The sequence below is a fragment of the Oncorhynchus keta genome, chromosome 30 (genome assembly GCF_023373465.1).
Source record: "Oncorhynchus keta strain PuntledgeMale-10-30-2019 chromosome 30, Oket_V2, whole genome shotgun sequence".
NCBI classification, from domain to species: Eukaryota; Metazoa; Chordata; class Actinopteri; order Salmoniformes; family Salmonidae; genus Oncorhynchus; species Oncorhynchus keta.
The window spans coordinates 8,503,294-8,516,311 of NC_068450.1; the positions used below are offsets into that span (position 1 = coordinate 8,503,294).

At 42.7% G+C, this 13,018-nt stretch overlaps 1 protein-coding gene and 1 long non-coding RNA gene across 6 annotated transcripts in view; one reads left to right on the plus strand and one right to left on the minus strand.

Moving 5' to 3' along the window:
* The window catches only part of LOC118373194 (TSC22 domain family protein 3-like), a 72,627-nt gene extending 59,836 nt beyond the window's left edge, over positions 1–12,791 (minus strand). Inside the window, exon 1 of the mRNA XM_052487387.1 lies at positions 11,986–12,791. Within this exon, the coding sequence (XP_052343347.1) occupies positions 11,986–12,323 (338 nt within the window). The 5' untranslated portion in view covers positions 12,324–12,791. The remainder of the gene's footprint in view (positions 1–11,985) is intronic.
* On the plus strand, positions 1,638–6,991 carry LOC127913860 (uncharacterized). 5 transcript variants are annotated; one of them, XR_008087003.1, is made up of 4 exons: positions 1,638–2,300; positions 2,412–2,523; positions 2,635–2,914; positions 3,137–6,991. It is a non-coding gene; the product is annotated as an uncharacterized LOC127913860 (long non-coding RNA). The 5 variants fall into 5 exon arrangements; XR_008087002.1 differs by lacking the exon at positions 3,137–6,991 and adding an exon at positions 2,960–3,129 and having other exon boundaries at positions 2,635–2,903; XR_008087004.1 differs by lacking the exon at positions 3,137–6,991 and adding an exon at positions 2,960–3,129 and having other exon boundaries at positions 2,635–2,847.
* Positions 12,792–13,018: the final 227 nt, after the last annotated feature.

Consider the following 13,018-nt stretch of genomic DNA (forward strand, 5'->3'; position numbering starts at 1 on the left):
GGCCCTATATAGTGTACTACTGTTGACCAGGGCCCTATATAGTGCACTACTGTCGACCAGGGCCCTATATAGTGCACCACTGTTGACCAGGGCCCTATATAGTGCACTACTGTTGACCAGGGCCCTATATAGTGCACTACTGTCGACCAGGGCCCTATATAGTGCACCACTGTTGACCAGGGCCCTATATAGTGCACTACTGTTGACCAGGGCCCTATATAGTGCACTACTGTCGACCAGGGCCCTATATAGTGCACTACTGTTAACCAGGGCCCCATATAGTGCACTACTTTTGACCAGGACCCCTATAGTGGTACTACTTTGGGAAGCAGACCCTACATAGTGTACTACTGTCAACCAGGGCCCTAAAGTGACTACTGTTGACATTTCCCTTATAGTGCACTACTGTCGGAGGGCCCTATATAGTGAACTACATGCCCAGGGCCAACTGGAATGTGCACTACTGTTGACCAGGGCCCTATATAGTGCTTCCTACTGTTTAACTCAGGGCCCTATGACTAGTGTACTACTTCATTACCCTTCATTATTTACTGTGTTGACCAGAATCCATATAGTGCACTTTCACAGACCCTTACATGTGTCCATCTGTCTGTCTGTGGTGTTTAGTGTTTACTTTTGACCAGGGCCCTATTTGGTGTTTGTGACCAGGGCCCTGTGTGCTACTGTTGACCAGGGCCCTGTATAGTGTCTACTGTTGACCAGGGCCCTGTGTAGTGCACTACTGTGTGACCAGGGCCCTGTATAGTGTGTACTGTTGACCAGGGCCCTGTATGTGTGTACTGTGTGTGGGTGTATATAGTGCACTACTGTTGACCAGGGCCCTATATAGTGCACTACTGTTGACCAGGGCCCTGTATAGTGCACTACTGTGTGTGGGCCCTATATAGTGTACTACTGTCGACCAGGGCCTGTATAGTGTACTGTCTACAGGGCCCTAGTAGTGCACTACTGTCCACCAGGGCCCTAATAGTGTACTACTAGTTTCCAGGGCCCAAATCACTACTGTTGACCAGGGAGTCCTATTTAGTGCACTACTGTCAACTTGGGCCCTATTAGTGCACTACTGTTGACCAGGGCCCCATATAGTGCACTACTTTTGACCAGGACCCCTTGGGTACCATTTTGGGAAGCAGACAGAATAGACCTAACAGTACAAAACTAAATGACTGGTGAGACATTTCATTATGTGGAGTGGTTAGGATGGACTCATCAGAAGAACCACATGCCAACACACAACTGGAATGTCTTTGAGAACGTCAACTCAGCCAGCTCTACTCTTCTTCTTCCTCTTTTTAACTCACTAACACGCGATGACTAGTGTACATTTCATTACTCTTCATTATTTACTGTGTTCACAGAATCACATTTCTCATTTTCACAGACTTTTACATGTGTCCATCTGTCTGTCTGTGTGTGTTTGTGTTTTTTATTTTTATTTTTATTTGGTGTTTGTGTGTGTGTGTGCTTGTGTGTCTGGGTGTGTGTGTCTCTGTGTGTGTGTGTGTGTGTGTGTGTGTGTGTGTGTGTGTGTGTGTGTGTGTGTGTGTGTGTGTGTGTGTGTGTGTGTGTGTGTGTGTGTGTGTGGTGTGTGGGGAAGTGTTCTGTGTGTAGTCTGTGGGTGTAGTCTGTGGGTGTGTCTGTGGGTGTAGTCTACAGGAGTAGTTACAACTTGATCCACCTTAATGATTAATCTTGGTAAGAAACTAGTTTCACAGGAAAACAAATCACGATGGTTGAGAGGCTGAGTCTCTATTTGAGTCTCGAATAAAAATCAACTTGTTATTAGTCGCATAGCGTACACATGTCTTTCATATGTTATCACAGGTGCTTATGTTTCTTTGAGCTCCAACAGGGCAGTAATACCTAACAGTACAAAACAATACACACAAATCCAACAGTTGCGTTGGCAGGAAGAGGAGACGGGTACTCAGGTATAGGAAGGTTCCAGGGTACTAGGCTGAGTGTTCTCTCTCTCCCTACCAATATCGTGTCAACACAGGTCAATGTGGGCAACGCCAGGGTACACACCCTCACACTGTGCCAGAGGTCTGTAGGTTATAGGGAGGTTCCAGAGTACTAGGCTTAGTGTTCTGTCTGCAGACTGGTGTCCTCGTTACCACCTACGTTCTGTCTCCCTACCAATATCGTGTCAACACAGGTCAATGTGGGCAACGCCAGGGTACACACCCTCACACTGTGCCAGAAGTCTGTAGGTATAGGGAGGTTCCAGGTGAATGGGGAAGCCGTTCTCTCTGTAGAAGTCTGTAGGTTATAGGGAGGTTCCAGGTGAATGGGGAAGCTGTTCTCTCTGTAGAAGTCTGTAGGTTATAGGGAGGTTCCAGGTAGATGGGGAAGCCGTTCTCTCTGTAGAAGTCTGTAGGTATAGGGAGGTTCCAGGTGAATGGGGAAGCCGTTCTCTCTGTAGAAGTCTGTAGGTTATAGGGAGGTTCCAGGTGGATGGGGAAGCCGTTCTCTCTGTAGAAGTCTGTAGGTTATAGGGAGGTTCCAGGTGAATGGGGAAGCCGTTCTCTCTGTAGAAGTCTGTAGGTTATAGGGAGGTTCCAGGTGAATGGGGAAGCCGTTCTCTCTGTAGAGGTCTGTAGGTATAGGGAGGTTCCAGGTGGATGGGGAAGCCGTTCTCTCTGTAGAAGTCTGTAGGTTATAGGGAGGTTCCAGGTGGATGGGGAAGCCGTTCTCTCTGTAGAAGTCTGTAGGTTATAGGGAGGTTCCAGGTGGATGGGGAAGCCGTTCTCTCTGTAGAAGTCTGTAGGTTATAGGGAGGTTCCAGGTGGATGGGGAAGCCGTTCTCTCTGTAGAAGCCTGTAGGTTATAGGGAGGTTCCAGGTGGATGGGGAAGCCGTTCTCTCTGTAGAAGTCTGTAGGTTATAGGGAGGTTCCAGGTGAATGGGGAAGCCGTTCTCTCTGTAGAAGTCTGTAGGTTATAGGGAGGTTCCAGGTGGATGGGGAAGCCGTTCTCTCTGTAGAAGTCTGTAGGTTATAGGGAGGTTCCAGGTGGATGGGGAAGCCGTTCTCTCTGTAGAGGTCTGTAGGTATAGGGAGGTTCCAGGTGGATGGGGAAGTCGTTCTCTCTGTAGAGGTCTGTAGGTATAGGGAGGTTCCAGGTGGATGGGGAAGCCGTTCTCTCTGTAGAATTCTGTCCTAAATACATGTTTTACCTCCCTCTGCCTCCTCCTTTCACCATCCCATTGCAATCCAGACCATTGTACACAGAGTGTACAAAACATTAGGAACACCTTCGTAATTTTGAGTTAGAGCAGGTGTTCATAATGTTTTGTACACTCAGAGTATATGGCCGCCATGCAGCATTTAAAACCACTTCATCATATCCAAGGATAAATCATGTGTTTTTAGTTTTTCATCTAAGTGATCAATAAAGTATCGCATGGCATAAACAAGTATCTTAGTTTCTGCAGGAAAATTTGCTCTACTCTGAAGAGGGAGGAAGGACCAGTTGACCACAGTGGCTTTAGCCAAAAGGCTTTTGACCCTTGTTTTGCAATAGTCCTATAAGCCCGACACACCCACAGCTATCAAAACTACATCAAGCACAGAGTGTTCCCTTTGCAAACAACACACACACACACACACACACACACACACACAGTAACGTGGAATGGTGATAGCTCTTCCAATGTACTCTCGTCTTATCTCTGTTATTTATATATCATCACAAGAGATAAAGGTACAATGCCTTCAGAAAGTATTCAGACCCCTTGACTTTCTCCACATGTTGTTGTGTTACAGCCTGATTTTAAAATGGATTGTGTGTTTTTTTGTGTGTGTCAGCAGAACCACACACACTACTCTGTAATGTGAAAACGGAATTGTTTTTCTCCAATTATTATAATTTTTTTTTTACTAATTCATTAAAAAAATGTAAATGCTGAAATGTCTTGAGTAATTGAGTTAAGTGTTCAATTCCTTTGTTATGGCAAGTCTAAATAAGTTCAGAGGTAAAAATGGGCTGAACAGGTCATAAATACAGTTTAATTTACTAATACTAATTTCGGAAACCTTGATGTCATTTTACAAAACTCTAGACACAAAATTCAAAACCAATGACCAAAATGCACATTTTTCAGAACTCTTAACACTATTTCGAATTGCTTGGATACAATACACATACAACTAAGATAATTTTTTCATTGAACTAAAATCACCTGTTCAAAATGACACAACTTAACATCCAAGTATTACCATTTCAAACTGCAATTGGGGTGGCAGGATAGCCTAGTGGTTAGAGCGTTGGACTAGTAACCGGAAGTTTGCAAGTTCAAATCCCCGAGCTTCCCCTGAACAGGCAGTTAACCCACTGTTCCTAGGCTGTCATTGAAAATAAGAATTTGTTCTTAACTGACTTGCCTAGTAAAATAAGTGTTAAAAAAATAATAATAATTAAATTCACACACTACATCTGAGATGATTGTCTATTCATTTCATTACAATTATCTTACTATCAATTGATACAACTGCTCAAAATGATAAGTAACTGTTGCATTAGTCTTAATGCATAGTTTTATGGAAACTGACAAACAATATAGGGATTTAGATCATCATCATCATTTAGATCATGAAAGTTTCAGGATAACGAGATCCATTGACATCAATTACCGTGGAACATGAACCAAGTGGACGACATTATCTATGGATGTAATATTTCGTCATCATTCTTTATCACACACTGTTTCTATGGTCCCATGTACTACTTTTCCAGACCATGTTTTCAGATTTGACATGACTGTACACTCACCGGCCACTTTATTAGGTACATCTATCTAGTACTGGGTAAGACCCCCTTTTGCCTCCACAACAACCTGAATTATTCACAGTGTTGTACGTTAAGAGATGCCCTTTCTGTACACCACTGTTTAAAACAGCTGTTATTTGAGCATGTGTGGCCTTTCCGTTAGCTTGAATGAGTCTGGACATTCTCCCGTTGATGTTTTACAGTAAGCCAGGTGAGGAACACTGCAGTTGATGTTTTACAGTAAGCCAGGTGAGGAACACTGCAGTGATGTTTTACAGTAAGCCAGGTGAGGAACACTGCAGTGATGTTTTACAGTAAGCCAGGTGAGGAATACTGCAGTTGATGTTTTACAGTAAGCCAGGTGAGGAACACTGCAGTGATGTTTTACAGTAAGCCAGGTGAGGAATACTGCAGTGATGTTTTACAGTAAGCCAGGTGAGGAACACTGCAGTGATGTTTTACAGTAAGCCAGGTGAGGAACACTGCAGTTGATGTTTTACAGTAAGCCAGGTGAGGAACACTGCAGTGATGTTTTACAGTAAGCCAGGTGAGGAACACTGCAGTTGATGTTTTACAGTAAGCCAGGTGAGGAACACTGCAGTGATGTTTTACAGTAAGCCAGGTGAGAAACACTGCAGTGATGTTTTACAGTAAGCCAGGTGAGGAACACTGCAGTGATGTTTTACAGTAAGTCAAGTGAGGAACACTGCAGATGATGTTTTACAGTAAGCCAGATGAGAAACACTGCAGTGATGTTTTACAGTAAGCCAGGTGAGGAACACTGCAGTTGATGTTTTACAGTAAGCCAGGTGAGGAACACTGCAGTTGATGTTTTACAGTAAGCCAGGTGAGGAACACTGCAGTGATGTTTTACAGTAAGCCAGATGAGGAACAGCGCAGTTGATGTTTTACAGTAAGCCAGATGAGGAACACTGCAGTGATGTTTTATAGTAAGCCAGATGAGGAACACTGCAGTTGATGTTTACAGTAGTTTTTTTCTTTTTTTGTAGCTAATTACTTTTGCTTTGATTAAAAGAAACCTATGAGTGATTTTATTGTATTTCATCAATAAATGTCATATTTTGTTCAATGATTCCACTGTGTCTGTAGTATTCTCTCTACTAGTCCTTTTACAGGGATGGATTTACGTGTAGTATCATAATGAAACATGTATCACATATTTTGTACTACAATATTTAATGAATGAACGAACAACTACACGGTGAAACTATCGGTATCTTGTGTATGGGTGATCTAAATGAATGTTCCTATTGGTATTTCATGATGAATGAGTTATTTGAACCAATGATTCTGCAAGTGCAAGGTTTCTTTAAATATATGAACAACGCTTTGAGAGTTGGACAGCCTGTGTTAGCCTGGTCACGTTCTGACCATAGTTATTTTGTCTTTTCCTTGTTTTAGTGTTGGTCAGGACGTGAGCTGGGTGGGCATTCTATGTTGTGTGTCTGGTTTGTCTATTTCTATGTTTGGCCTGATATGGTTCTCAATCACAGGCAGGTGTTAGTCATTGTCTCTGATTGGGAACCATATTTAGGTAGCCTGTTTTGTGTTGGGTTTTGTGGGTGATTGTTTCTTGTCTTTGTGTCTATGCACCAGATAAGACTGTGTTCGGGTTTCACATGTATTGTTTTGCGTTCTGTTCATGTTGAGTTACCTTATTAAAATAACATGAACTCTAACCACGCTGCGTTTTGGTCCGCCTCTCCTTCCCAGGAAGAAAGCCGTTACAGTTACAAGTGATGACCGTTTTGAGTTCTGTGTCTAGAGTTTTGAAAAATGACCACAAGGTTCTGAAATTAGTGCCAAATGGATTGTAAAAAAAAAAAAAGTTACATGGACTTGAAAATCTATGGCAAGTCTTGAAAAATGGTTGTCTAGCAATGATCAACAACCAATTTGACAGAGCTTGAAGAATTCTGAAAAGAATAATGGGCAAATGTTGCGCAATCCAGTTGCGGAAAGCTCTTAGAGATGTACCCAGAAAGACTCACAGCTCTTAGATATTTACCCAGAAAGACTCACAGCTCTTAGAGATTTACCCTGAAAGACTCACAGCTCTTAGAGATGTACCCAGAAAGACTCACAGCTCTTAGAGATGTACCCAGGAAGACTCACAGCTCTTAGAGATGTACCCAGAAAGACTCACAGCTCTTATATTTACCCAGAAAGACTCACAGCTCTTAGAGATGTTAGAAAGACTCACAGCTCTTAGATTTACTGACTCACAGCTCTTAGAGATTTACAGCTCTTAGAGATGTACCCGGAAAGACGCACAGCTCTTAGATTTACCCAGAAAGACTCACAGCTCTTAGAGATGTACCCAGAAAGACTCACAGCTCTTAGAGATGTACCCAGAAAGACTCACAGCTCTTAGAGATTTACCCTGAAAGACTCACAGCTCTTAGATATTTACCCAGAAAGACTCACAGCTCTTAGAGATTTACCCTGAAAGACTCACAGCTCTTAGAGATGTACCCAGAAAGACTCACAGCTCTTAGAGATGTACCCAGGAAGACTCACAGCTCTTAGAGATGTACCCAGAAAGACTCACAGCTCTTATATTTACCCAGAAAGACTCACAGCTCTTAGAGATGTACCTAGAAAGACTCACAGCTCTTAGATTTACTGAGAAAGACTCACAGCTCTTAGAGATGTACCCAGAAAGACTCACAGCTCTTAGAGATGTACCCGGAAAGACGCACAGCTCTTAGATTTACCCAGAAAGACTCACAGCTCTTAGAGATGTACCCAGAAAGACTCACAGCTCTTAGAGATGTACCCAGAAAGACTCACAGCTCTTAGAGATTTACCCTGAAAGACTCACAGCTCTTAGATATTTACCCAGAAAGACTCGCAGCTCTTAGAGATTTACCCTGAAAGACTCACAGCTCTTAGAGATGTACCCACTCACAGCTCTTAGAGATGTACCCAGGAAGACTCACAGCTCTTAGAGATGTACCCAGAAAGACTCACAGCTCTTATATTTACCCAGAAAGACTCACAGCTCTTAGAGATGTACCTAGAAAGACTCACAGCTCTTAGATTTACTGAGAAAGACTCACAGCTCTTAGAGATGTACCCAGAAAGACTCACAGCTCTTAGAGATGTACCCGGAAAGACGCACAGCTCTTAGATTTACCCAGAAAGACTCACAGCTCTTAGATTTACCCAGAAAGACTCACAGCTCTTAGAGATTTACCCAGAAAGACTCACAGCTCTTAGATTTACTCACAGCTCTTAGATTTACCCAGAAAGACTCACAGCTCTTAGATTTACCCAGAAAGACTCACAGCTCTTAGATTTACCCGGAAAGACGCACAGCTCTTAGATTTACCCAGAAAGACGCACAGCTCTTAGATTTACCCAGAAAGACTCACAGCTCTTAGAGATTTACCCAGAAATACACATGGCTGTAATCGCTGTCAAATGTGTTTCTACAAAGTATTGACTCAGGGGTGTGAAAAATTATGTCAATGAGATATTTCTGCATTTCATATTCAATACCTTTGCAAAACAATTCAAAAACGTGTTTATTTTCACTGTCATTATGGGATATTGTGTGTAGATGGGTAAAAAAAAATATATATTTAACTCATTTTGAATTCAGGCTGTAACACAACAAAATGTGCTGAAGGCTCTGTAGCCAGTACAGTTAATGCCAAGTAGAGAAGTGACTGTCAACACAATAAAACTGATTCTACTTTTAACAGCTGAGTTACTTGGAAACTCTTGGTGACATTGGCATGAAGTTATTTATGCGTCTTTGACAACAGTAAAGCTGCCATGAAGTGAAAGATACATATTTGACAAGAATAAAGCTGTGAAAATGACAGTGGCAGCCAACATTCAGTCTTAATGGCGACAGAAGGTTGGCAGCGTTTCTCATAACACTCCATTGAGCTACACACCTAATGTAAACACATCTATAAAAACTGTTCTCGCCCAAATCGGGCTACAGTGTTTTGTGTTTGACTTGTTTTTAGTTCTTGCACCAATCATACTGTTCTTGATGATTTCACGACTCGTTATTTAAAGCCTGCAGGTATAATTATTTCAGACTTTTTTGTCTCTCTATGTGTCAGCATTTAGACTGATTCAAAACGGCAGTTTTCTGTTGTTGTTGTGAGGATCATTACTAGACGTAATAGAGATTTTAACAGGGTCATACACAACAAGTCTTAAAATTCATTTTTTAAGACGTAACAACTCATTACGATTGATGTCATAAGGTGAATGCACCAATTTGTAAGTCGCTCTGGATAAGAGCGTCTGCTAAATGACTTAAATGTAAAGGTAAATGTAAGTAGTCTCCTGGTTTTCAGACATTACCAAGAACCCTGTCTGATGGTTCTGGTGAGGTTGAGGTCAAAGGAGAATGCTTAGGTCACACCAATGAAAAGAAGTCCAACATGTTTTTTATTACATAATTATCTGTCACGTGTAATAAATGTTTAGAAATACGTTTTAAAGATATAATTACACTTTTCTCTGACATTAATTTTTAACCAATATCTCTGCTTTGCTGACATTAATGCTTCCCAGTTCAATGTACAGTGGGGCAAAAAAGTATTTAGTCAGCCACCAATTGTGCAAGTTCTCCCATTTAAAAAGATGAGAGAGGCCTGTAATTTTCATCATAGGTACACTTCAACTATGACAGACGTACAGTACTGTTTCAGTGTGTACAGACAGTACTGTTTCAGTGTGTACAGACAGTACTGTTTCAGTGTGTACAGACAGTACTGTTTCAGTGTGTACAGACAGTACTGTTTCAGTGTGTACAGACAGTACTGTTTCAGTGTGTACAAACAGTACTGTTTCAGTGTGTACAGACATTACTGTTTCAGTGTGTACAGACAGTACTGTTTCAGTGTGTACAGACAGTACTGTTTCAGTGTGTACAGACAGTACTGTTTCAGTGTGTACAGACAGTACTGTTTCAGTGTGTACAGACAGTACTGTTTCAGTGTGTACAGACAGTACTGTTTCAGTGTGTACAGACAGTACTGTTTCAGTGTGTATAGACAGTACTGTTTCAGTGTGTACAGACAGTACTGTTTCAGTGTGTACAGACAGTACTGTTTCAGTGTGTACAGACTGTACTGTTCGTGCTTTCATAAATCAGAAGCACAGCAATGATGGCTGCTGAAGCTATGGAATAGTTCCAATGGTCATTTTGGTTCATTTTCATTTGAACTGAGTGTAAGTCATTCCCAGGGTTGCCAAACATAGATGTGAACTGGCAGTAATCTGCTGCATGACTTGTTTAATCCCCACTAACACGTCAGCATGTTTCCAAACAAACCTGCGATTTTACATGTACAATTTGGTCACGATGAGAGAGGAGGAAGTCGGAGTGTATGTACAGGTCATCCCCTTCCTGTCGTCAAATGACTTAGTAGCGTCATGAGTGGAATGTTTATTAATAGGATTCGTCAATGAATTAATAATCAATAAACATTATTTTGCAAAACGTGCCCGAAAAATCCTGTGTAGAGTGTAGAGGTGGCAGGGTAGCCTAGTGGTTAGAGTGTAGAGGTGGCAGGGTAGCCTAGTGGTTAGAGTGTAGAGGTGGCAGGGTAGCCTAGTGGTTAGAGTGTAGGGGCGGCAGGGTAGCCTAGTGGTTAGAGTGTAGAGGTGGCAGGGTAGCCTAGTGGTTAGAGTGTAGAGGTGGCAGGGTAGCCTAGTGGTTAGAGTGTAGAGGTGGCAGGGTAGCCTAGTGGTTAGAGTGTAGAGGTGGCAGGGTAGCCTAGTGGTTCGAGTGTAGAGGTGGCATGTAGCCTAGTGGTTAGAGTGTAGAGGTGGCAGGGTAGCCTAGTGGTTAGAGTGTAGAGGTGGCAGGGTAGCCTAGTGGTTAGAGTGTAGAGGTGGCAGGGTGGCCTAGTGGTTAGAGTGTAGAGGTGGCAGGGTAGCCTAGTGGTTAGAGTGTAGAGGTGGCAGGGTAGCCTAGTGGTTAGAGTGTAGAGGCGGCAGGGTAGCCTAGTGGTTAGAGTGTAGAGGCGGCAGGGTAGCCTAGTGGTTAGAGTTTAGAGGCGGCAGGGTAGCCTAGTGGTTAGAGCGTTGGACTAGTAACCCCAAAGGTTGCAAGTTCAAATCCCCGAGCTGACAAGGTACAAATCTGTCGTTCTGCCCCTGAACAGGCAGTTAACCCACTGTTCCTAGGCCGTCATTGAAAATAAGAATTAGTTCTTAACTGACTTGCCTCGTAAAATTAAAATAACAATGTGTGTGAGGTGTACACTTTTGTTTCAAAGTAGATTTGTTTAAGACCTCTAAGAAACTGCTCTGTGTGACCCTGAATTAAACCAACCATAGTATATAAGGTCAATAAGCCTTCTTACAACCCACCCAAACTAATGAATACTGAGTCCAATAGGACAAGTTGTCTTTTAGAACAAAAAAACAAATAGGTCTTTGTGATTGGTTGTTTTTTTTTACAGTTACGTCTAGAGGAAATGGTTTTATCAAAGAACCTCATTGGTCAATTGTGATGTTTTGATTTTAAGATAGAAGTATTGTATTCATGTTTTTTGTTGATTATGTTGATAATGTTATTGTTGTCATTTGTGTTTATGAGAGGCATAGCACCAATACATTCCTTGTAAATGAACATTGAAAAAGTACACAATCAGAAAGTGGAACAGTGTGGTAAAACAGAAAGGGGAAGGGATGGCTAAACCACTTTCAGTTCAGGTGATGAGGAGGAGGAAGGGTCTCTCTTTACATAACACTGCCTGGTTTATTCATGTTCCCATAAGTACAGTGACAATATTGAAGTTACTCATTGTTACATTGCACTTATACTGTACTTAGGGTTACGGTAAGGCGTAGGGCTGGTTAGGATTACTGCTGTAAGCACAGTATAACAATGAGTAATCACAATAATGATTACGTTGTATAGTAATTACAGTAATAATGACACAGTAATAATGACAGTAATAATTACACAGTAATAATGACACAGTAATAATGACAGTAATAATTACACAGTAATAATGACAGTAATAATGACAGTAATAATGACAGTAATAATGACAGTAATAATTACACAGTAATAATGACAGTAATAATGAGACAGTAATGAGTGAGATAATGTGAAGAGGTTTTGTGAGGTGTTTCATGTATCAACAACGTGAGAATGAGGATGGGAGGTGTATAGAGATGAAGTACAGTACCTGTGGAAGAACAGCAGGATGGACAGTGTGGTCTGGTCGATGTTGCTGTTGCAGATGCCCTCGTTGAGCAGGTAACAGGGGTCTCTGACCACAGACTCCAGAGAGTCCAGCCTCATCATGCTGTTCAGCTTGTCTGTGTTCACGTTCTGGTTCTGGAACGTCAGCTGCTCACGGAACTGGCGGAAGTGGCTAAGCGACGTGGGGCTGCCCATCAGAGGGGTGCTGTTGCCTCTGCCCTCACCCCCTGCTCCAGTTGGGTCATCACAGTTGGCCAGGTCCAGGCAGCAGGAGCAGCAGTCCAGACCGATGGGAGAGCGACATTCTTCTCCTTCTGACATGATGACAGCGGATCAGGCAGTCGGGTCAGCAGAATACCTTGAGGGACTGGAGAGACGAGGACAGAGCTCCACAGCAGGAGAGAGAGGTATAAAGAGAGAAAGAGAAAGACCGTGGCACTGGTCTCTCTTCTTCTCAGGCTTGTAGTTGTTGTTGTGTGTAGGGTGTATTCCTCAGCATACGCAGAGGGAAGGATTGCCTCCCTTCAGGTTCTCTGGATTGGTTGTGTTGGTAAGTCAAGTGTCCCCAGCTTCCTCCTCTTCCCTGAGAGTAGGCAGTCAGTCGTGTCTCCCTGAGTCTCAAACTTGTCACGTTAATAAGGCTATGTTTGCTTTGGTTGTGAGACACTCGCTTCTGTGTCTGTGGGAGAGAGAGAGTTAGCCAATGCTGTGCTGTCTGTGGAGGAGAGAGAGTTAGCCAATGCTGTGCTGTCTGTGTCTGAGTCGAACACACTCGCCCTGATTCAGCGGGAACGCGTTTCAAAGCTGCTTATCACTTTTTTTTTTGCCCAACGTTTGCGTGCTTAGAGACAGAGGGAGGGAGGTGGGGAAACCTTGTGATTGGTAGACGGCTGGCCCTCCTCTTTCTCTGCTCTCTCAACTGCTACATCACGATTGTTATTATTAAAGAGAGAGAGGGAGAGAGAGGAAGCAAGAGAGACACAGAGAGAGAGACACAGAGAGAGACACAGAGAGAG